General features: G+C 49.3%; 1 protein-coding gene and 3 gene segments (V, D, J or C); all 4 read left to right on the top strand.

Moving 5' to 3' along the window:
* The window catches only part of LOC109277418 (immunoglobulin lambda-1 light chain-like), a 287,721-nt gene that overhangs the window by 97,736 nt on the left and 164,727 nt on the right, over positions 1-25,258 (top strand).
* The window catches only part of LOC109277787 (immunoglobulin lambda-1 light chain-like), a 208,049-nt gene continuing 183,057 nt past the window's right edge, over positions 267-25,258 (top strand). The window contains exons 1-2 of the mRNA XM_053902153.1: positions 267-368; positions 512-810. Of these exons, the coding sequence (XP_053758128.1) occupies positions 323-368; positions 512-810 (345 nt within the window). The 5' untranslated portion in view covers positions 267-322. The remainder of the gene's footprint in view (positions 369-511; positions 811-25,258) is intronic.
* On the top strand, positions 11,425-17,715 carry LOC128777105 (immunoglobulin lambda variable 3-9-like). The segment is given in 4 exon segments: positions 11,425-11,559; positions 11,950-12,273; positions 14,336-14,526; positions 17,635-17,715. Coding segments are annotated over 4 exon segments (642 nt in total).
* Positions 23,879-24,839, top strand: LOC128777104 (immunoglobulin lambda variable 3-9-like). The segment is given in 2 exon segments: positions 23,879-23,924; positions 24,308-24,839. Coding segments are annotated over 2 exon segments (578 nt in total).

Here is a 25,258-nt window from a genome sequence, read left to right as displayed (position 1 = left end):
GTGGATGACTGAGGTGTTCCTGACAAGCCCAGAGAGGAAGCCCCAGACAAAGACTGAATGTGTGTGCATGTCTTGGAGGGAGGGGGTCAGTGTTTTCCCCTCAACCTTAGAGAGAGTTCTGGAGATCTTGAGTACAGGCTTTGGTTTTAGGGCCCATGTAAATTAAGTAACAGCTATTCTCTGTTTAGCAGGGAGCCATTCAAAAAGGCCACAAAGAAGGAAGTAGATTTGCATGAGGACATCCCCTTTATGAGGTTAAGAGAAGCTCTGATGCCCCATTCCCAGTTGTGGGTTCAGAAGCAGAGCCTGGGGCATCTCCACCATGGCCTGGACTCCTCTCCTGCTCCCCCTCCTTATTCTCTGCACAGGTGCCTCTCCCCATAGCTCAGCCCCCAAGAGATACCAAGGATCAGCCTGACTTTGACCTTCTGCTCAGAACAGAGGACACTGCAGAGTACGTACTCTCTGAAAATAAGACTCTCATTCTCAGATGCACTCTCCTCTCTTTCAGGTTCTGTGGCAGCTTCTGAACTGACTCAGCCACCTGCGGTGTCTGTGGCCTTGGGACAGACGGCCAGGATTACATGCGAGGCAGGCAGCTTCGAAAGCAGTATTATTAACTGGTATCAGCAGAAACCAGGCCAAGCCCCCGTGCTGGTCATTTATGAGGATAGTGAGCAGCCCACAGGGATTCCTAACAGATTCTCTGGCTCCAGCTCGGGGGATGCAGCCACTCTGACCATCACCGGGGCCCAGGCTGAGGATGAGGCTGACTATTACTGTCAGTCCTATGATAACAGTGGTGATGCTCACAGTGACACAGGCAGATGGGGAAGTGAGACACAAACCCCTTTCCCATCTATGTCACACTCTCCTCCAGCCCCAGCAGGACTGTGCACAAAGCAATCGGTAGGTCTGGCCCAGGTCCCCAGATCTGAGGTCTGGAGTCTGTCCCCTTACTCTTCACCTACCAGGCAGGCTCTGCACAGTGTGGATCAGCAGGGGATTCATAAACAGTTATTAGAACAACATTTCCTCCGTTACTGTGGGTGAATGAATGCCTGCGTGTTGAGGAGCAGACATGGAAGACATTTCTCAAAGACCAACTTCTTTAAAACTCCCGTAATGAAATGTTCTGAAATTTAAAAATACACTGGATAGATTGACAGCAGATTGGATGCTGTAAAAGAAGAGAAGGGTGAATTTGATGTCACGCAATTAAAACTATTCAAAATGAAACACAGAAGCAAACACCTAAGAAAAAAAGTGAATATAAGCTCAGTGCCTGTAGGACAACTTCAGGGCACCCAGAGAGTGTGCAGGATAGAAACAGAGGGAGAGAAGAGAAGGAACTGATGGTTCATAAAACATAGGTGAGGAAATAATCTATAAAAAGGCTTCAAATTTGGTGAAATCCATAAACCAATATATCCAAGAGTCTAAAGGAAGCTTGGGCACAGGGGACATGAAAGACAGCACAGAACACGTCATGAGGGAATTGCTAGAAACGAGTGATGCCGACACTCTCACAGCCGGAGAGGAGATGTGTTCCCTACAGAGGAACCAATTTCATGGTGGAAGCACATTTCTCATTACAGCCATGTAAGCAAGAGAACAGGAAGCAATGTCTTCACAATCCTCATAGAAAATGCCTGTAAAATTTGGCCTTTACCCAGGGGAAATCTCATTGAAAAGGGAAGACACACTAATCCTTTCTCAGACCGCAAGCCTCTCAGAACACCCACAGACCCTCGGCACAAGCAACAGTAAAGGACGCCCCTCAGACAGAAGGAAAGGGTGACAGAGGGAGAGGGGAATACACACAAAGATAGAAAAAGCATCAGGTATCATAACTCCATGGGTAAATACAAAAATAAGTTTAGTGGTTCATATTTATAAAAGATAGTCAAGTGTTTAAAGAAAAACTATAGTAGTGTATGTGATATATGACGGATGTACAAAAAAACGCACACATGAAATTGTAAGGGAGATGAGACCGTGTTATCCTTATCCTACAGTGTGAATGATTCCATGGCCTGGGACATACTTTGATAGTTAGGAGCTGAGGACTATATACCCAAAATAAACCATTAAAATAATACTATGTTAACAACAAAGGGTTATAGCTAATGAGGCGTGTTACATAGCACAGTCCAGAGACTACAGATCCAATAGAACATGTGTGTCGTATATGGGTCTGTGCATATTTATCTGTGATGCCGAGACAGAGATAATGGGAGAGAGAGACAATGACGTTGAGAAATGTCTCACACAGCCATGGGGTGGTAGGTGTGGAAGCTGCAGGAAGGACAGAAGGCTGGATTTAAGCCAGGACGATGTTGCAGACTTTAACCCAAATCTAGTCTGAATGACAGAAATACTAAGAGGAGACAGAGAAGAAAATTAAAGGAACCAAATCAAACTACTAGAGATGAAACCCACAGGTCTCAGATTACAAACACGAGAACTGAGATTAGCAGCAGACACAACGTGCAGACACGTGATTGAACATGAACGCAGCATGGACACTGCAAAAGAAAGGCACAAAATGACTTTAAAGTGATTAGAGCACCACTGAGTGTAGGAAAGTTCAGCAATGGATACACATGTGATTGTGTCCCCAGGGAGTGAAGGAGGGGAGGTGGAAAAGAATATTCATGAAAATTCAAAACCTATGGATTCCAAATTCTTGAGAAACCCAAGCACAAGCAATGGGGGTAAAAACTACACACAACACCCATCAATATCCAATTGTTTAAGGCAGAGAAAAAGAGTTTTAAAAGAGGGCAGAGAGGAAAGTTACTTGGTTCAGGGGAATACAGATAAGGATTCCAACAGATTTCTCATTAGTGGAGATGCACGAGAGAGGGCAGTGGATTAACATCTTTACAAAAACGAAAAAGAAAAACCTTAATTCTTTATCCACAAAGAAGAAGAAGAATTTCATCAGGGAAATTATCCTTCCCTGAGGAAGGATATTATAAATTTTTTCAGATATACCAAAGTGACAGAATTGATCATCAGCAGACCCTCAATACAAGAAATAATACTGGGCTTCCCTCCCATAGGAGAAATGGATTCCAGAGAGAATCTGAATCTACAAAATGAATGTAAGAGTCAGAAGTGATAACTACAGAGGTAAACATTAAGAATATTTTTATTATTTACCTCTCTTTGAAAAAGAAATCACCATCTAAGGCAAATCTAATAACTGCAGATGTTGGAATTTACACTGTAGCTAACAGTGAGGTGATGACACTCATACCGCAGGGCTGAGGAGAGCGAGCTGGAAGTGTGCTCTAAGGATGTGATCCTCTCTGTCACGAGGTTTAATATCATCTGAATGCAGACAGTCAGGGGTCACAGATAATAAGCCTAAAAAGAGAAATGAAATGGACCATAAAAAATGTTCCATTATTCAAGAACAAGAGATAAATGTAAAAGGAGAACAGAGTAAACATGGAGCATAGAGAAACCAAACAGCAGGATGCAATAAACAAAGTATGTTGCTACCCAGAGCCAGGAAATGGTCCAAGCATGACAACTGAAAGATGATTTTGTCAAACTGACTTTAACAACATCACACAGATAACAACCTACAGTAAATAAAATGACGCTAAGTACAAGTTCAGGATGATATTCCCACCTGATCCTTTTCCACAAGTTGAGATATAAAAAATTCACAGAACAGACAGAGAATCAAGGAAGATGAACTCTTACAAATGGTTATGATGGAATATTTCATATAATGTGTATTTTAAAGAACACAACAATGGAAACAAATGATCACAGTGCACATTTCATGAGAAAAGATACAGAAATGCCCTCATGTCCCCCTCACTGTGCTGCAGTTTTTGATATTCAAACACAGAGTGACATGAGCTCCCCTAAGAGATCCAAGAGGTGAGCACAGCTCCACGTGAACCAGATCCATGAAGCCCACCCAGGAGCACTGATATTCTCTCCACCAGCCTGAGAAGGAGCATTTTCATGGGGACCAGTGAAGGCATGAGGGAGACATTGAGTGGCAAGTCTCAGAGTGGGCTCAGGAGATAGAAGTCTGGGGTCCCCACCATGGCCTGGAACTTCCTGCTCTCCCTCCTCACTCCCTGCCCAGGTGCTCCTTCCAGGCCCTACCCACAGGTTCAGTCCCCACAGGACCCTGAGCATGACCCTGACCTTGAGGTCAGTCTAGAGGGTACTGCAGGGGGTGGGACCCAGGGAATGAGCCCTATGGTCTCCTCAACCTGAAGGCCTTGTGTCCCCTGCAAGACTCAAGTGCCCCATTTTAGAGTGGCCATGAGACCTCTGTCACTTTCCCGAGCCTGGAGGACAGAGAAAACCAAACAATAATACAGACCTAGGCCAGGTCCCTACACAGTCAACAGCCTCCACCAGCCCCACAGATTCTCCAGGTCTAACCTGAGACACAATCCTGCTGACTGTCCCTATGTGCAGGCTGAGGAGGCTCCTTTATAGGCCAGAACAGGATGGGGTTGCAGTGAGTCCAGTGACAGAAGCCCCACTACCCAGCTTGGCCTCACCCTCCCTCCTTCATGCCCTGGACAACTCTGCTCCAAAGGGCCCAGAGTCTGAATCCAGTACACCTGGGCCGCACTCCTGGATCACACTGTTTTCCTCTGTATTCTGGGAAACTAGTCTCTCTGGACCTTAACTTCACGTTCCATGTAATGGGGAAGATTATATTGACGTCAGAATCACATTGCTTTCAAATTGAATGAGAAAAAATATTGACAGAGTCTAATTATTGAAAGAGAGACTGCAGGGTCTCAGTCAATGGGTGCTGGTCCGGTATTCTGACAGATTTGTCCATCCTCTGCAGAAATCCAAGGAAAAGGGCTCAGCAAAACTGTGACATTTATGATGTGAAATTGCATATCCAGCTCCGAATTCCCAATTCCCTGTGTCATTCGGGTCACCAACTAGGCTAGTGTAGAAAAACTCCTGCCCCAAACTACAAGTGATAAGGGCTGTAATAACAATGGCAGTAGGAGAGATGATAGTAATAATCCTAATGAAGACTTAGGTGCACACGTGAACTTTAGTGCTAGAAGCATCACCTGTTCCACTATGACTGACCCAACTGCACTCATTGGGATACAGGACACATCAGACTTGATTCCTAAATGGAGAGAAATGGGTAGTAATAGTATGTCACAAAGGTTTCCTGGACTGTGACCCTTTCCAAATGCACTAAAATTTACTCGCACTAACCCTGTTGTAACAAGACAAAGGGCCAGGCTAGGGCACTTCACCCTTGGACACGTACAGGAATCACACCTGTCCTGCCTCCTGCACCGTGTATTTGACCTGTGTGTGCTGGGATGGGGAGAGCAGGGGGGCAGCTGCCTGGGGGAGGCTGGGCTCCCTGGTCCATACCCTTTCTCAGGTGACAGGTGCTTTGGGGTGACCTGACCTGCAGGAGGGAAGCTCCTGGTCTGAGTCCTCCTCCACCAGCAGGGGGCAGCAGAGCTGCAGCAGGAGCAGCAGGACAGAGGCTGGGGCTGTCCAGGTGGAGCCTCACAGGGACACCAGGCCTGGGGGGTGTCTGTCCAGGGTTCAGTCATCAGAAGAAAGTGGGGATGATCCAACCTATCTTCTCAGGCTGCAGGGACCATGTTCTGAGGGTCAGACACACAGTGTCATCCAGGACACCGACAGGATTTCTGACACAGTGATTACCTCAACTGGGAAATTCCAGTCACCTCACTGTCCAGCAGAAGTCCCAGGAGTTGACCCTTCTGTGATGGGCACATCCGGAGCTATCCTGACCACTCACCGTCTGCCTCTCCTTCCCCATCTACAGGTGCACTCGGGTCGAGGGCTGAAGCATCAGCATCCTTGCTCAGGAGTATCTCAGGGGCAGGAGGTGGGCCAATCAGAGCCTCCAGTCACCGAAGGGAGGGTCTGCAGCCACCTTGTGAGACTGTCTCCAGTGTGAAGTGGATTCTGCCAGCCTCAGACCACAGCTCTGGCCCCTGGGATGTCAGTGTTCCGGAACAGGATCCAGCTCCCTGCAGTGACCACAGACTATCTCGTCCCCACAGCTCACAATGTGACCAAAGACATGACTCTGGTGACCCTCACAGAGACACAGTGCTTGAAGAGGTTTCTTCAGTCAGAGATGGTGTCTGACACCTTCCACGTGTTTATAGGAAACATGGGTGAAAAAAAAAAAACAGGAATCAAAGTGTTGACATGCCAGTTGCTGGTCTGTTGTGGGATGGGGATGTCAGAGATGAAATAACCACATGTAAATTCACTAGAAGTCATGATGAATCTCCAACAGCAGGTGTTTATATAACAAGTAACTCCCACATGCAACATGATGAAAAAACATCAGAAGGAGAGTTTCTCATTCTAATGACATGACAAAGGTGGGACCAGAGTGCATCTAGGGAAGGCAGAGTAGACATGAAGCAAGAGGGGTCATCCAGGAGGCCACGGGGCCACCTCTCCTTGAATCAGGTTTCGTTTGTGTCTCTCCAAGGGCCCAGCCCAGCCCCATAGCCAGGCTCCTGAAAGGCCTCCAGTGGGCTGACTCAGTCGCCCTTATTGTCAGAGGCCCTGGGGTCAGATGGCCATGACCACCTCTCAGGGAGACAACATAGAAACCTTTGGTGTGCAGTGATACCAGAAGAAGCTAGGACAGACTCCTGTGCTGGTCATATATGACAATAGCAAGCCTCCCTCAGGGATTCCTGACTGGTTCTTGGGCTCAAACTTCAAAGATATGGCCACCCTAAACACCAGCAGGATCAGAGCCAAGGACGAGGCTGACTCCCACTGTCAGGTGTGAGACACTGGTATTAATGCTCACAGTGACAGAGTCAGACAGGGAAATGAGACACAAATCCCTTCCCCCTCTGTGTCACACTCTCCTTCAGCCCCAGGAGGACTTTGGACAAAGCATGAACAGTTCTGGCCCAGCCGCCCAGATCTGCAATTCCCAGACCTCACTCCCAAACCAGCCCTCCAGGCTGGCTCTGCACCCTGTGGATCAGGATTGCCATACACAGGAGGCAGGATGAGGCTGTCATGTTCTAGGCTATGGTATTTGTTGTGGATGGAAGACCTGCTGAAAGGGCAGACAGAGAGACATCCATGGTGGCATAAGAAGCTCAAAGTGACAAGTGGAAGTCTCAGCTTTCAGTTGAATAGAATCATTGCAGTGTCTCTGGGTAGAAACATTTATCCATTAAAACTAATACCTCTAGCGCAGCAGAGTGTAGGGTCGTGGTGACAGGGAGTTATAATTTTGTAGCAGGTCACCAAGAATATGTGTGAGTGGAGACATTCCCAATTCCAATTCTTAAATCCTGGACCCATGAATGTTAGCTATGGGAGAAACAGCACCGCATATTGGATACAGATTTAGTACAAATATCACCTTCCGGACAATGTTACCCAAGCCAAACAAGGTACTGTCATGTGGTTGGCACAGTGAGTGAGTCTTCAAGAGGCCATTAGTCTATTCATCAAGCCAACTGTCTCAGAATGTTGGGGAAGATGGTTGAGCCAATGAATTCCATGGGCATGGGCACGTTGCAGCCCTTCTTTTGATATAAAATGAGAGCTTTGGACAGAAGTCACAGTGAAATACTAGAACAGTGGGGGAGGCATTCTTCAAGTCCAAGGGTAATATTTTCGGTAGAAGCATTGCAGTCAAAGAAAGGAAGTCCCTATCTAGAGGAGAGGTCTATTCCAACAAAAGAGCTATCCCTTCCATGATGGAATAATAAGTCTAATGTAATGAATCTGCCAGCAGGCTCTAGGCTGATTTCCAAGGAAATGGTCTCACACTGGGAACTCAGGGTTGGTCTCTGCTGTTTGCATACTGGTCCTGAGAAGTGGCCATAGCCAGGTCAGCTTTAATGAGTGAAATCCACATGAATAACCACCCAACTTCCAACACGGGCACTTTGCTATGGAGTCCACTGAACAAGTTCAGGAGTAGATGGAGAAGAAAGGTGACCACTTTCCCCATACGTGTCACATTACCCAACTGATTATTCACATTGATTCATTTTGAGGACACACTATGGTAGGCATTTTCATGAGACACAATTAGCATCAAGCTTTGTGTTCACTGGGAGTGTTCACCTCACATATTTCTTCCTCAAACATCTTTCACCAGTTTTCTTACTGTGTTTCTTTCAAGTCTCTGAACATACAGCCAAATATTGAGTGAGAGCCTATAGGTTAGTATAAAGCCACCTCTGACCTTCTCTCTGTCCAGACAAATGAACCAACTACTCGGCTCAAATGTTACATTTGAGAATTTTCCCCACCCATGTTGTGCAGGAAGGTCCCACATTAGGGCTGCAGTGTTAACTCTCAAAGTTGGCTGCATACCATACAGGAACCTCTGTAAGCCAGCCCTCTGGTTTTTTCTCTGTATCAGCTGGTCATAGGATTGTCCCCACTGGGCCACAGACGTGCGAGACAGAGAAAAGACAATACAGCTGGGATTGGGGTCATGGGCATCTGGCCTCTTCCTCATGCAACTCACCTGTGCCTTCATGACCTGGTGAAGCCTAACCTCAAATTTACCTCTTCTGTTTAATGATGGAGAGCTGCTGTGAATGCCCAAATCCATGCATGGTTAGTCAGGTAACACCCGATTCATGTAGGCAGCTCAGGTCACATGTAACTTTAGTGCTTTATAAGGGGCATACATTCCCTGTTATGTTCAATAGCAAGCCAAAGTATTTGCCAAATGAAGCTCTCTGCTTATACAGATGTAAAAAAAAAAAAATGGTGTGCTATGCATCTATTCTTGTGATAGGAACACATCGTTAACTGACACCAGTGTCCTTGGCCAAATGAGTCTGAACACTAATTTGGTCCTGCTGTTCATTACAGTGACCACATCCACTTCCTCATTGTTGATAAAATGGGACTGCAGGCCTCATACCAATGCAAGGATCCCATCAACTACAACTTAGGTACCCAATCCAGAGATCAGAATCTCTACAGAATATATGTGTACATATGGCAAATATGCATACACATACACACACACACACAATCTACCAACATACACACACAGACCCAATTAGTATATATATGCATACATATTCACAAATATATTCTTACATGTTGTGTATAAATATATAATATAAAGCATGTGTGGCAGGAATTTGATGTCATGCAGAACATACACACATATCAGTGAGCCACAGATAAGACACAGGGATGGTCAGTTACAAAAGGGCTCCTGCTTCCCTTTCAGTTTTCAGGGAAATTCCACAGGGATTCCTCTTGTGATTCACCTTTCCTAGAAACATACAACAATGAGAATTCTGAACATCAGTCCTGCCCTTCAAAATTTTAACTTGTAAAAAAAAATATCACTTTGGAACTCAAACCATTTTGAATCACAGACACCTAAGGTCCTCACTGTCCCTGCATCTTCAGACAAACCAGACTTTTCTCCACAGCAACTGACCCCAAACACACTCCTTAGTTCTTGTTCCTTCTTCCCATCCTGACAGCAGCTCCAAGGTCACCTCTGCCAGAGAGGCCTCCTCCAGCCTCTCACCACACAGCACCTGCCTCTCATCTTGTCCGAATTCAGTTCATTATCTGCACACCATGCAACACTGTATATTTTCTCATATCACTTTATTTATTAATTGATTTTTGTGGTAATTTTTATCCTAATTTGTCAGGAAGTTTTTAATGTACCACATGCACATCTCAATCAGAGGCATGAACACTCAGGTGTTTAATTTTCTCCCGCAGAAGTAAGGCTGAAGTCAGATTGTATTTCTCCTGGTAGGCAACAATTCTGTGAGCTCCCACATCTGCTCACTTTCTGTCCCACCATCACTACTACGGAGGCTTTGCTTTTCACTGCTGTCACACCCAAGTACAAGGAAAGAGCACTGCATAAATCTACTCTGTTTCTTCCCTCACAAGAGTAAAAGTCCCCCAAAAGATCCCCAAACAAATGACACATTCAAGGGGTCAGTTCTTGGCCACAGGGCCAATCTTGACATCTCAAGAGAGACTTGACAATAGCAATAGTGTGGTTTCTAAATGAATATGGAAGACGAGATACAAGTAGGAGAGGTTGGAGACTGTCTCCTGTACCAACAAAGCAAGACTTCCACTCTGCTGCAGCAGTCCTAAGATGGAAACTCTGACCCAGGGCCCATGTCCTGTTCACACTGATTTCCCAGGGTGGAATGTGTCCCAGACTAAGCGGATCTGAATTAGTGTTTGTTGGACGAGTGTTTTCCTCTGTCTTGGGAGCAGTAGCCGTCATCACACTATTGGCGACACCAGCAGCCAGTGCCAGTTAGAGGCAGTCCCTGGCTTCTGTGTAGCTTTGTGTCACGCCGCAGAACCACTGCCACGGCCACCCGCCTCCCCAGAGACAGGAGCAGTGATACCGCAGATGGGCCCTGCCTCCTCCTCCTCCTCACATGAGCCTCTTCCTACTTGCATGGATAACCTGACCTCCTCCTGCCTGGTCTTGAGGCTGACAGAGGCCCCGCAGAGAAGAGGAATTCCTTCCCTGGGGTCAGCAGTCCACGGATCAGGGAATCAGGATCTGAGCACTGGGTTCTGAATCTCCACCCGGACAAAGGATTTCACTGGGCCTCGGGCGGTCAAGTGGAGCGGCCACCAGGGGGCAGCAGAGATCACCTGGCAAAGGCCCCTGCACATGGGGAGGGTCTGGGCAACAGGGCATATGCAGGGAGGGTTAGTCATGAGACTTGACTGAAAAGTGTAGGTTGTCTATGGCATCACCTTTGACTCTGGTGTAAAATACTGGTTCAGTGTCTCTCAGATTTGTCTCCTGTACAATGTGCTCCTGTCTCTAGCACAGATCCAGTAATTCCTGCCTCTCCAGCCCGGCCCATACCTGGTAAACTCGATCAAAACTTCCTCAAGCTGGGTCTGTCCCTGACACTGAGTACACCATGGGGATACTGAGGCATAGCATGGATAACCTGTCCCAGAAGTTCTCCATCAGGACACAATCCTACCGCACCTCAATGGTTCCCCCAAAACTCCACGTGCACTAGACAAGAGAGAAATTTTGGTCAGGTTCTGAAGTTCCCCAACACAGACCTGGGGTAGGACACTTCACTGACCTAAGTTCCTCCAATCATCTAAAGAGTAAACATTCTGTAATAAGTTCAGAAAATTCAGACAGACTCCAACTCTGAGCTCTGCTATGGCCACACCCAACCAGGAGCCTGGACAAAGAGAGGGATGCAGTTGTGGACCCCATTATGGGATCAGAGGGTGAAGCAGAATCCCCTGGGCTGAAAGTGGATCTGAAGGGCTGCCCCCCCCATCTCTGTGTTCCTTGGGCTGAGCCCATTTCTGAAGCCACAAGGCCCCTCAGCAGCAGCTCCTGAGCCCTGGCTGATTTGCATGAACAGCAGGTGTCTCCAGCAAGGGGATAAGTCAGGCCTGGGAGGAACCCTGCCCAGCCTCAGGACCTCAGGGAACAGAATCGAGGCACCTCCACCATGGCCTGGACCCCTCTCCTCCTCGGCCTCCTCGCTCACTGCACAGGTGCTGTGCCCAGGCTCACACCCACCCCAGGCCCAGGGTTCTGGGACAAGCCTGGTCCTGACTCTGAGCTCAGCAGGGGAGTCTCAGTGGGGACAGGATGCTCAAGACCCTGCTGTGGGATGGGGGGCTGGTGGGGTGATATCCCCCCACCATGCTCACTGATCTGTGTGAGCCCTGAAGGGCTGTACCTGCCCAGGGAAAGGAGGGGGGTGGTTCTCATTGGTTCATAGGCTCCATCCACCAGGCGGGCCCATGGGCCCCAGGGACTAAGATGACAACAGAGTGGACACTGGGGCCTAGAGAATCACTGGAGCTTAAGCCAAGCAGGTGGGAGTGCTCAGGGGATGACACCCCAGGCTGGAAACCCACCTCTCACCTTCTCTCTTGCAGGCTCCGTGGCCTCCTATGAGCTGACTCAGCCCCCGTCAGTGTCAGTGAACCTGGGACAGACGGCCAGGATCACGTGTGGAGGAAACAACATTGGAAGTAAATATGCTTACTGGTACCAGCAGAAGTCAGGCCAGGCTCCTGTGCTGATTATCTATAAGGATAGTGAGCGGCCCTCAGGGATCCCTGACCGATTCTCAGGCACCAACTCGGGGAACACAGCCACCCTGACCATCAGCGGGGCCCAGGCCGAGGATGAGGCTGACTATTACTGTCAGTCATATGAGAGCAACTATGATCTTCACAGTGACACAGGCAGATGGGGAAGTGAGACACAAACCCCTTCTGTCTGTGTCACACTCTCTTCCAGTCCCTGGAGGCCTGGGCACAAAGCAGAGCAGGTCTGGCTCAGGTCCCCAGATCTGAGGTCCTCAGACCTTCCCACCCAGTTCCCAAGGCTGACTCTGCACAGGGAGGATCAGGATTGCATTTACAGCTGACAGCACTAGGCTTCCCTGCTTCTCGGGGCCTGGGTGTGAACTGGGGACAGAGGGCCTGGGTGGAGAAAAGACACAGGGAGACTTTCGTCCAGTGCTCATTATCTCTGCACTTCCATGTGGTGGCTGTGGGCTACTGCTCTCACAACTGACAAGGATGAGCCCCAAATTTCCCAGCTCACCTGAGGTCCTGAAGCCCTGGTGTCATGTGTAGAGCCACATTCACCTGAGTGCAGTAGACACCGTGGGGTCACCCACACCCTGTCTTTTGGGTTCACACACTCACCCACTACTGACTGGAGCCTCTGACAGCTCACAGGGGTGCTCCTCACTGCCAAGGACTCTTGCTTCAGAAAACTGCCTTCTCAGAGAGGTTCAGTTAAATAATCTCCTGAGGCCTAGAGGCCAAGGCCCTGCCCCACTTTCACATGTCCTGAAAGGTCCCAGCTTTGGAGCTCCCTGCAGGAATGAGGCCTCATCTGATGTCTCACTCCGTGTGGGTCACTTCTCCTTCTCCTTCTGACCTCCCTCTTCCTTCCAGATCTCCTGCACATGCATTTCTCCATCTCAGAGTCAGCTTCCAGGAACCCAATCCAGGATAGCCAGCATCCTTGACAGGATCCTCTCAGACCTGAAGAGGCCACTGTATACACACAGAGCTAGGGTTTCTCCCCCAGATCCCCAATGTGCATGTCCAGTCCCCACAAATGTGCTCAGCCTTTAAGAGGATACAAAATACATTTTTCTCTGCTGGGATATTTATTTTTGTTCCAGATGATTTGATATCATATAACTTCAATATTGAGATATAAAGTTAACTATTGTTAACACATCTGATGTTAGATGATAATGGGATGAGACAGGAGAATAGAACGGAAACTTATGGTTTCCAAACCATACTTATGGTTGGTATATATCCAAACACACCCTACAACATTAGGTAGAAACACATGTTACTTCTATGCTGCTCATTTCTGTGACTACCCTGTGCTCAGAGGGGTGTCTATAATTTCCTTCTACTCACCCCATATCCCCTTCCCACAGCAAATACCTGAGCTAGTCGCCATTGCTGCCCGTTGGTAGGACTAGACCTTCATTCTGGAAAGTTAGTCCATTAGCAGACCTGCTGAATTGGGTTGTGGTGCATTTATGACTGTAATGCAGACCCAGGGAGTATTAGGGGATCTTCTGAATCCAGAGACACTCTTCTTGCCCCAATTGTGCACTAGAAATTCAGCTCCTCCATAATAGTCACCATGATTCACTCCAGGCAGTGCATCCCCCACTTTTCCTGATGATTCATCCCCAGGAGGAGCCTAAAGCAGACAAGGCACATTCTCTGCCACTAGAGCCGTGCAGCCCATATTCCCTGGGGTCTCAGCCCATCCACAGCACACACTCCATGTGGCTGGTGAAATAGTCTATTCTTTAATTTTTTCCACATCACTACAGGATCTAGAATCTGAATCAAGCCCACTTGACCAGAGCAGGACAGTTAAGCCCCATGTCCCAGGTGGCCAAATAGGAGATAAGCAGAGGAAGTGAGATTTTCCACAGTGGCCTAGACTTCAGCTTGTGAAGCTCAGTGAGCACACAGTCCCCTGATGGGGCGGGAGGGGGGCGTCTCCACAAGATGTAGCTGCAGGTGCAGTAGGTCGGGGTGGGGCCCAGGCATCTGCATGTGGAACAGCTCCCAGGTGAGCCTGCAGTGTTCTTAGTCCCAGGTCCACACACTGTGTGGCCTCACTCCTGCTCCCTGGCTGCTCCCGCACAGGTGGGAGGCCCACAGGGAGACACAATGTGAGACACAGGTGCCCTGCTCTCTCCCATCCAGGGTCCATGGGGTCAGGGCCCTGCACTCACCTGTGTCCACATTGTTCCCTCCCTTCCAGGCTGGGGCCAGTCGCTTCTGATCCAGCCTTCCTTTCTTCCTCCAAGCCCCTCTCCTCTCCTGTCTTACGAGCTCCATGCCTCCCCTGATCTGAGACTGCCTCCATCCCTGTCAGTGGCCCTGGGGAAGCCCAGGATCCTCAGCTCTGGGGATAAGCTCATGTGTGAACATGCATCTTGGTACCAGCAGAAGGCAAGCCTGGTCCCAAGCTGGTTATACATACAGATATGAGCAACCATCTGGGTCCAAATCTGAGGATGGAACTTAGGAACATAGCCTCCCTGAGCATGACCAGGACTGAGGGCCAAGACAAGACTGACCTTTGCTGAACTACCTAATGTGGCAGTGGGAATGCCTATCAGTGACTCAGGTGATAGGTAAAGATGGGCAGTGGGACACAAACCCTCCTGCCATGGCCTGGCCCTCATTCTCCCTACATCTCTGAGCAGCTGCTGGTCAGGCCTTAGGATCAGGTGACCTCCCTGGTCCTGGCCTGACCCTCCAGGGTGAGAGAATCCAGCAGGTTCTCCATCCTCTGGTCTGTTTATCCTAATGAACAGTGGTGAGGGGGGATGGCTATTCTGACTATTGGGACTGGAGTCAGGTTTATAGTATATAATAAATATTTGGGATGTCATTGTACATTATACATCACACGGGCCTCAGATATAATCACATGTCATTGAGGAGGGGAGACACCTGTCTCAGACAGCACAGTCCCGGGAATTCCTCTTCTCCTTAGTAACAGACATCCTGGATGGGCCCCACAAGGCTGTGTCTCCTCTGGTTCCTGGATAAGGTGTCCCACATCCTAAGGACTGACAGACACTTCATAAAGCAGGAAACAGGTCCCTGCTGCCCCAGGCCCTTCCCTCCTTAGGTTTAACAGGAACTGTGGAAAAAGTGCAGACGCTACATTGGATCCCACCTAGGGGTCTTCCTTCTGGCACAACTGTCCTCCCACTGCCCCAAATCCCATCTCCTGCACTAGCAGGTCTGACCCTTAACTCAGGTCTGACCCACAGGTACTCACACCCACCCCCCATGCTGACCCTGTGTGGTGGCTTCATCTGCATTCAGGCCTTACCTGGCACTTGGAGGGGAGAGGTCTTTTCCAAGAATTGAATACATCTGTATCATAAATAATTTCTCTTCATGATTCTTTGACTTGTGATTTTTAGAGCAATTTCATAAGGTCAAAATGACAGGTGATGAATTAATTAAGAAGGAAACACAAGCTTCCCCCATGTCCACTTCTGCCTTGAATCAGGGCAATATCTCCATGGAGTGGGGAGACACAGAACTGAAAATCTTTTTCTCCTCACAAAAGCATGGCATGTATGATTGGAATATTTCATCTAAAGTTTAGTTATTGACCCAATGAATGAGAAAGATGATTTCTGGTTGAAATCATATTTCCAGGGATTTTTTCCAGTTGGGATCACAAAAGTTCCCTCTAAAGGATTATAATCTGGATATTCTCACCAAGCCTTTCTTATCAACATGACAATGAATGGACTGGCACCTCCCTAGCCCTCAGATCGTCCCATGACCAAGTACAGCAACATTCCCCATAGACACCTGCCAGAACTGAGAGGAAGAAGCTGTCTCCTTCAGAACCTGGAACATTCTGGCTGAGGTTGTCCTACATCCCCTCTCAGCCGAGTGGCCTTCCTCACATGGTGCAAGTGACTGTTGCAGGAGACTGTTGCTTCCTCACACCTGCCACCATCTTTTTGTCTCTCCCTCTCAGGGAATGGGGACCTGCAGTCATTTCCCTGCCTCCCTTCCCAGTCAGGTGCACCTCTAACACATGTTCCTGCTCAGCTCAGCCAATCTGTGGGGTATTGGTAAAGCAGTGACAGGTCACCCACGTGGGACCCCAGACAGGGGACCAGGACCAGAGGCACATGTAGCACCCTAGTCTCCCTGTGGCTTTAGATTGTTTAGGGGGGTGAGGAGGGATAATAACCACTGCCCTGAGTGGCCTCAGCCCCCACTGGGAGGTCCCAGGCTAACCTGTTCCTATGTCAGCATCTTCCTCCTGGAGGCCTCTCAATGTGCCTACCAGCTGCCAAGAGAACCTGACTTACTACCTGGAAATGGCCTCTTACCATACCTGACCTCACCCTCTGTACCCAGAAATGTTCACCTCAGGAGAAACCCCACACTGGCCCTGAACTCAGGTAGAATCCCAGGTCCCTCTGGTTTGTCCTGTTCTTTCAGATCCTCTAACCAGGTCATTTGTCATTTGCCTACAATGTCATCTTTCACTCTCAGGTATAAATTTCAGGGTATGTGTGTGACGGACCCTGCTCATGGAGACATTGCCTATTTCTCCAATACAGCTCAGGCACGTTGTCTCCCACCAACCCATGCCCTGGCCCACCCTCATGAGACTAATGTCCTGTCACTGTCCACAAACATCCGTCCTCCCTGTGATCACACGTTTCCTCCTTCCTCCAACCCTGTGCTGAGAGCCCATACCAGACACAGCTGCTCCTCCTTGCTGGAAGACCCTCCCACCTTCTCCCTCCACTAAACTCCCTCAGTGAAGGGAGAGGTGACTGAAAAATCCTCTTCTTCCCTTTCCCAGTGCCTGCAACACGGTGATTTTCTCAATAAACTAATTTCAACTAAATTAATAAATTCAGATGTTTATTACAAATTTTTCCCAAACTGAAAGCAACTTAATAGTGACAAACATTCCCTTGAAGAGTAACTAAACTTTGAAGCCCCCTCTCATTCTCTTATATGGCAATATTGCTTTTTGCATCTAGTCTCTTCCTACTCCTAACTACAAAATGGGGATACCAAGGCACAGCACCTATGACCTGCCATAGAAGCTCCTGGTCAAGAGCAGATATGACACCACCATGATGCCATTGGAAAATCCATGTGCTCTTGATAGAGGAGGAATTTTTTTTTTTTTTTTTTTTTTTTTTTTTTTTTTTTTACCTCTGTGGCCCACAAGCTATGACCCGGGGTAGGACCTGCACCTGTGTGAGCACCATAGTGTTTCCCATAGAGGGTGTTCAGAAAATAAAGGTAAACTCCACCTCTGAGTTCTCAATGGTCAGGCCAGCCCAGGACTGACACCAGATCACAAACTGGGGTGCAAATATCAGGCCCAGACTATGATACCAGAGGGTGAAGCAGAATCCCCTGAAATGAGGGTGGGTCTGCACAGGCCACCCCCTCCTCTTTGTGTCCCCTGGGGCTGAGCTCTTCTCTGAAACCACAAAGATCCTCAGTAGCAGCCCCTGAGGTGGCTGATGCATAACCTCCAGGTCTCCCCAGGAAGGGATAAGAGGCCAGGAGAGAATCCTGCCCGGCCTTGGGCCTCGGGAGCAGATTCGGGAGACCTCCACCATGTTCTAGACACCTTTCCTCCTCAGCCTCCTTGGCCACTGCACAGGTGCTGCACCCAGCTCACACCCACCCCAACTCAGGGCCATGGACAAGCATGGCCCAGACTCGGAGCTCAGCATGGGCTGCCTGTGGGGCAGGATGCTCATGACCCTGCTGCAGGATGAGGAGCTGCAGGGGTAAAATCCCCTCACTGTGCTCACTGGCTCCGTGTGAGCCCAGACAGACTGCCTCTATGCAGAGAAAGACTTGTTTTTCAATTTGTTCAAAAGCCACATCAACCGGCCAGGCCCATTGGATTCTAGGAACGAGACTGATGAGAGAGGACAAACCTGGGGTTTGCAGAGAATCCCTGGAGCTCAGGCTAGGTAGGTGGGGGGCTCCTGGGGATTGGACCAGATCTGGAAGCCCACCTCTCCTTTTCTCTCTCACAGGCTCCATGGCCCCTACAAGCTGACTCAACCCCCTCGCTGTCAGTGACTATGAAAGAGACGGCCAGGATCACACGTGGGGGAAAACACATGGGAAGTACATATGTCCACTGGCACCAGCAGAAGCCAAGCTAGACACCCCTGGAAATTATCTATCATTACAGCAACCTGCCCTCAGGGATCCCTGACCAATTTTCAAGTTCCAACTCAAGGACCAGGCCATCCTGACCATAAGCGAGGCCCAGGCCCAGGGCAAAGCTCACTGCCACTCTGCCACCTACCATGGCAGTGGGAGCAGTTTTCAGTGACTCACAGTGACACAGACAGGTGAAGGGGGACCCAAACCTGCTCCCCCAGCCTGGCTCACACAGCTCGCCCTGGTCACACCCAGCGGGACAGAGCCTTCCACACAGAGACTGGCCCTGCCCTCACTCCCCCAGCGATGGAGCCAGTCCTCAGTCCTGTCTGGGCTCTGTCTTCTCCATGGCAACCTGAACAGGCATGCTGATGGGCAGGTGCCCGTTCCCAAAAGATCACCCGAAAACCACTTCATCCCGCGCACCAAGTCCGTTAGTGCTCAGGAGAAAACCCCCAGGCAGTCTCAGGAACGTCTCAGGCAGGTGAGGGGAGTGTGTGCAGGGTTTCAGGATGTGCACATGAGGGGCGTGAGACAGGTCTTTCAAGGAAGGAGCAGCCTGACGTGGGTCACTTCTGTGACATAACAGCATAGGACTGGTGGACCCTCTCAAGGGGGCAGTCATCAAACCATCTTGATCAGTAAACTTTTATTTAATAAGCTGTCTGTTTACCCAGATGAGAATGTTTGCCCAGGGGAGCAAACTGTTTAGCTCCTAATGCATTTTCCAGTGCCCTGAGTGATTATTTACATCCTTACCCTTCTGGGCAAGGATTTCTAGATCTAATAGACACCCTGCCACAGGTGGTCTCAGTCCTCAGATCCAAACATGAGGGACAAAATGAAAACGAAGAAGTTCATTGAACTCCAGAGGGAAGACACAGACCTCTCCGTGGGCAGGGACGGGAGATGTAGTGTCTGAGGACCAGACCTACGGGACCTCCTGCCCATGTGGGGGTCACCCCGAGAGCGTGGAGGGATAGGTTGCAGATGGAGGGAGCCCATAGAACAGGTGCCCATGCTGGACCGAGCTCCAGGGAGAGACGGAGCCTGGCCCGTCCCTGGTCCAGCACCTCCACCAACATGTTCAGACCTCTCCCTCCCTCTCTCAGGCAGCCCCTTCCCTCCCTCTGATCCTTCTGGCTCTCCCATTTCTCTGCCCACCCTACACCACAGCTCAACCCACGGTGAGGGGGACACTCCCACGGCCCCATGCCCAGGCCCTGCAGAGGAGGCCAGACCAGGAACACTGTCAGAAACGTCAGTATCCAACTGTGTAGGACATTCCTGCAGAACCTGGCCAGTCTCTGACTTTCATTTCTACCAATACCAACAGCCTCAGGGACCTTGATGGACTCTCCAACCTCCACTGAGAAAGCCGATCATAGAGACATGGGCCAAAAGAAGAACCTTATGATAGACATTGAGCTGTCATAGCAGACCTTTTCTGGACTCAAGGACTTATTGCCCCCTAGGCAGAGCTGGATCTGTCTGCAATGATCCTGGGCAGAACAGAGAAGGGACAGAGGCTTGAATAAAGGTTGAACCAGTGATAATGTCACAGGGCAGAGCTGTAGCAACACCCTCCATGGAGGCCCTAAATTAGCGATCATCACCTGGAGAGTCGTTTGTGGCACTGATTGTAGGAACATGGGGTAGGAATGCTACTTTCGGTTTTTCTGGGTCCTGACTTCTGTCAAAACCTCCAGCGGCATCGTCAGAGGGCCAATGAGGGCTGGTCTGCTTTCCGGCTTGGCAGGCTCTGCCCTTGAAGTATAAGAAGGTCTGGGAGAGCCCTGCCCTGCTGTGGGGTCTCAGGATGCAGAGCTCTGGGGCATCTCCTCCATGGCCTGGGCTCCTCTCCTGCTCCCCCTTATTACTCTCTGCACATGTGCTGCCCTAGGTCCTGCTTGCAGGCTCAGCCCCCACAGGACCCGAGTGGACCCGCCCCAAACCCTGAACTAGCCCAGGTACAGCTTCAGGTTGGGACCCCTGGGAGTGAGCCCTTCTTCCTCAAGCCCACCTCTCCCCTCCTTCTTGCAGGATCTATGACCTCCATGAGCTGACTGGACTGCTTTCAATTTTGATGTTTCTGGGAGAGCTGGCCACCATCACCTGCCAGAGAGACAAGTAGGATACTATGCTGTGCACTGGAACCCAAGATGCTCATTTGTGATAACACCAAAGGAACCCAACGACCCCTGACTGAGGCTTTGGCTCCAACTCAGGGATCATGGCCACCTTACTGTCAGCAGGGTCTGGACTGAGGGCAAGGCTACTACTCCTGTCATGTGTGGGATAACAACAGGAGATGGGGTCATGGACACACTCTGACTTGTTCCTCATGCATTAACCTGTGCCTTCAGGACCTGGTGAACTCTGATCTTCAATTTACCTCTTCTGCATGATGATGGAGAGCTGCTGTGAAAGCCCAGTCCCTGCATGGTTGGTTATATAACACCCAGTTTACATAGCTGACTCAGGTCATGGGGTTACTTAGTGGCTCATAGTCAGAATACAGCCTCTACTAAGATTCAGTAGCATTCAAAATAACAAGTAGTGGGGCGCCTGGGTGGCTCAGTCGGTTGGGCGGCCGTCTTCGGCTCAGGTCATGATCTCACGGTCCGTGAGTTCAAGCCCCGCGTCGGGCTCTGAGCTGACAGCTCGGAGCCCGGAGCCTGCTTCAGATTCTGTGTCTCCCTCTCTCTCTGCCCCTCCCCCGCTCATGCTCTGTCTCTCTCTGTCTCAAAAATAAATAAACATTAAAAAATACTTTAAAAAAAAAAAAAAAAAATAACAAGTAGTTGGTAGGCGGCCCATCTTTGTCAGTTCTAGGTACAGTGTCATTAACTAGCCAACACCAGTGATGGCTGTCAAACGAGTCTGATTATTAATTTGCTTCCATTTCATTACGGTTACCTCACCCACACTGTCATTGGTGATAAATGGAACTACATGGCTCCTGCCATACAAAGGATTCCATCAGGCACGATTTGGGGTCCCAAGTCAGAGTCTAGAACCTCCAGAAGACACACACGCAATGGATATCTACATACACACACATAGTATACACATAAGTACACGTGTACACACATGTTCACCAGTATATTCATATGTAGGTACATACATAGATAATGTAAAGGATATGTCACAGGAGTTCCACAGGCTAAACATACACATGTGGCCCAGGAGTCAGAGAGGCTGAAGGAAGATGAGGGGAAGGTGGAGCCTTTGTGACACGGCCACTGCCATGTTTCAACCAGGTGACCCAGCAGATAAGCCCCGATGACTGTCCCCTACAAAACTGCTCCTGTTTCTTTTGTGTGCACAGGACTTCACACAGGAAATTCCCTCATGCTTCACCCCACCTGGAAACCACAGCAGGGACGATTTTGACAACACGTCACTCCTGTCCCCAAACTTTTAACTTATGAGAAAATGTCACCTTGGAACAGAGCTAGTTTTGAATCATAAACAACATATTTTCTCACTGGTCCTTCATCCTCAGACAAACCAGACTCTTCCCAGCAGGACACAGACTCTGCTCTTGTGAGCACACTTATTATTATGGGTCCCTTCCTCCCAGAATGAGAGCAGCCCTGAAGTCACCTCTCCAGAGATTGCTCCCCCAACTTCTCACCACACACCACCTGCCTGTCATTTCTGTCTGATCTCAATTAATGTTCTGCACATCATCTACAACTACAAATTCCTTCCACTATTACTTTTTAGCTGATTCTTTGTGTTAATTATCATACTAATTGGTAGAATTTTTTTTACTGCCAAGCAGACACATGACTATCAGAGGCAGAAATAGTCAGGAGACTATCTCTCTACCACAAAAAGTAAATCTGGAATCAGAGGCTGACCCTCCAAGTACTCACCAGTTCCATGATGCACCAAATCCTCTCTGTCTGTTCCACCATCCCTACTATGGAGCTTTGCTTTTATTTTTCTACTGTAGTCCTCAGGATGGCTGCAGCCGCTCCAGCTATCACATCCACGTAAAGAAGAAAGGCACTGTATATCCAGTCTACTTCTCTCATTCACAAGACGGCAAGTCCCCAGAAAGGATCCCAGCTGACTGACACAACCATGAGCCATTTCTGGCTTGCAAGGTCAGTCCTGGTCAAGAGGGACCCCAGAATAGCAATAGTGTGGCTACTAAATGCATATGAAGATAAGATACAGGTAGAAGGGGCTGGAGACTCTGCTGTGCCACCAGAGCCACTGTGACCACTCTCCTGCTCCAACCACAAGAAGGAACCTCTGAGAAAGATCTGTGTCTTGTTCACAATCATCTCCCAGGATGATTGTGTCAGACCAAAGTGGGTCTCGATAAATGTTTTCTGGGTGAGAGTTCTCCTGTCTCTGTCTTTGGAATGGCCCTATTTTGATGCGTCAGCAGCCAGCACCAGTAAGGGGCTGTCGCTGGGTCCTGTGTCCCTACTATTAAGCCCAAGAACCACACCCATGACCACCCGTGTCCCCAGAGATATGAGCACTGATACTTCAGATGGGCCTTACCTTGTCTTCCTCAGATGAGCCTGTTCTTATTTTCATGGATAATCTGATCTCTTCCTGCCTGGTCTTGAGGCTGACAGGGCATTGGAGAAAAGAGCAATTCCTCCTCTGGAGCCAGCAGTCAAGGGATCAGAGAATCAGGTTCTGAGCTGTGGGTTCTTCATCACCTGGACAAAGGAGTTCCCCGAGCCTCCCAGAGTCAGTGTGGAGTGGCCACCAGGGGACAGCAGAGATCACCTGGCAAAGCACCTGGAGATGGGGTGAGCCTGGCATCAGGGCTTCTATCACGCAGGAAGGGTTGGCCATCCGGATGTGAGACCTGAGGGAAAAGGTGTAGGTTTCTACAGGATCACCTCTGACGCTGATATAAAATTCTGCATCCATGTCTCTTAGAACTGTGTCGTGTAGATTTGCCTCTCTCTCTAACACAGGTCAGTACTTCCCGCCTCTCCACTCACCTCATTTCTGCTCAACTCAGTCACTGTCACACCTTGCCCAAGGACTGGATCTGTCCTCGACACTGAGTGCACCTTGTGGATACCGAGGCTATGACCTGTCCCAGACTCCCCCCTTCCCCCCCACCCCATGGACAGACCCTTACAGCACCTCAATGATGCCTTAAAATTCCATGTGCACTTGCCAAGGGAAGAATTTTATTTAGGTTCTGTTGTTCCCCAACAGAGATATAGCTCAGCAACCCCACTGACTTAAACCTCCTATAGTGTCTGTAGAGCAAACATGTTATCATGGGTTCAGAAAATACAGACAAATTCCACTTCTGAGCCCAGCCAGGACAGGTCAGCCCAGGAGTGAGGTCAGGACACGGAGGGGAATGAAGTTGTGCACCCCAGACTATGCGATCAGAGGGTGAAGCAGAATCCCCGGACTGAGGGTAGGTCTGCAGGGCCGTCCCTCCCCTCTCTGGCCTCTCTCAAACCACAGAGTTCCCGGGGCGCAGCCCCCTCATCCCGGCTGATTTGCATGTCCACCACGTCTCTCTAGCAAGGGGATAAAAGAGGCCTGGGGTAAGTCCTGCCAGCCTCGAGGCCTGCGACTTAAGGAACAGAATCATTTCACCTCCACCATGGCCTGGAGTCCTCTTTTCCTCGGCCTCCTCATTCACTGCACAGGTGCTGTCCACAGGCTCACATTCACTGCAGCCCCAGGGATCTGGGGCAATCCAGGACCTGACTCTGAGCTAAGCAAGGGGCTGCCTGTTGCGGGAAAGATGATCATGACCTTGCTGCAGGATGAGGGGCTAGGGGTGGGGGAGAGTGACAGTCCCTCAAGTGTCCACTGGCTCTGTGACCCTGAGGCACTGCACCTGCCTGGAGAAATTTGATGATGTTCAAAGGCTCCATCCACCAGCCAGGCCCATGAGCATCAGGGGCTGAGATGATGGGACTTGGGAAACTGGAAACCCAGAGACTCCATGAGCTCAGGCCAGGCAGGTGGGGTTCTCCTGGGGATGAGACCCAGCACCGGAAAACCACCTTTCTTTTCTCTCTTGCAGGTTCCGTGGCCTCCTATGTGCTGACTCAGCAACCCCCTCAGTGTCCGTGACTCTGTCACAGACAGCCAGGATCACCTGTGGGGGAAACAACTTTGGAGGTAGAAGTGTTCAATGGTACCAGCAGAAGCCAGGCCAAGCCCCCATGCTGATTATCTATTATGATAGCAAATGGCCCTCAGGGATCCCTGACCAAATATCTGGCTCCAACTCCAGGAACACAGTCACCCTGACCATCAGTGAGGCCCAGGCTGAGGACAAGGGTGACTATTACTGTCAGGTGTGGGACACTGATAGTGCTCACAGGGACACAAACAGACGGGGAGTGAGACACAAACCCCTTCCCCACCTGTGTCACACGCTCCTGCAGCCCCAGGAGGCCTGTGCACAAAGCAATGAGTGGGTCTGGCCCAGGTCTCCAGATCTGAAGTCCCCACTCTACTCTCCAGGTAGCATGGAAGAAGGTAGACCAGCAGAGAATACGCACACAGTTATTATGAATATATTTCATTGGTTTCTGTGGGTGTGTATGTGACTCAACCAGTTAGAAGGACATATAGAAGCCATTTTTCAAAGACCAAAACTTCACAACTTCCCTAACAGAAACAACATGATCTGACATAGAAAACAACAACAACAACACTGGATGAGGTTAGCAACAGATTAGATGCTGAAAATGAGATCAGTGAACTTGACGTCATAGCAGTAGAAAGCATTCAAAATGAAATACAGAGGGAAAAAGCTACAAAAAGTAAATAAAATTTTAGCATGTGTAAAACAACTTCCCACAGCCTTAAGTTTGTGTGACTTGGAAATTGTGGGAAAGAAGTTAGAGACCAGCTGGTGCCTTGAAAACACATCTGAAGAATCATAGCAAAAATGGCTTCAAATTTGGTGAAATTCATACACTAATACATACAAGAAACTCAGCAAAGCTCAGGCATGGGAACACGA

The sequence above is a fragment of the Panthera pardus genome, unplaced genomic scaffold (genome assembly GCF_024362965.1).
Source record: "Panthera pardus isolate Hobbes unplaced genomic scaffold, ASM2436296v1 HiC_scaffold_15, whole genome shotgun sequence".
In the NCBI taxonomy this organism is placed as follows: domain Eukaryota; kingdom Metazoa; phylum Chordata; class Mammalia; order Carnivora; family Felidae; genus Panthera; species Panthera pardus.
The sequence above is the reverse complement of the archived record's forward strand: the minus strand, read 5'-3'. Positions and strand labels throughout refer to the sequence as shown.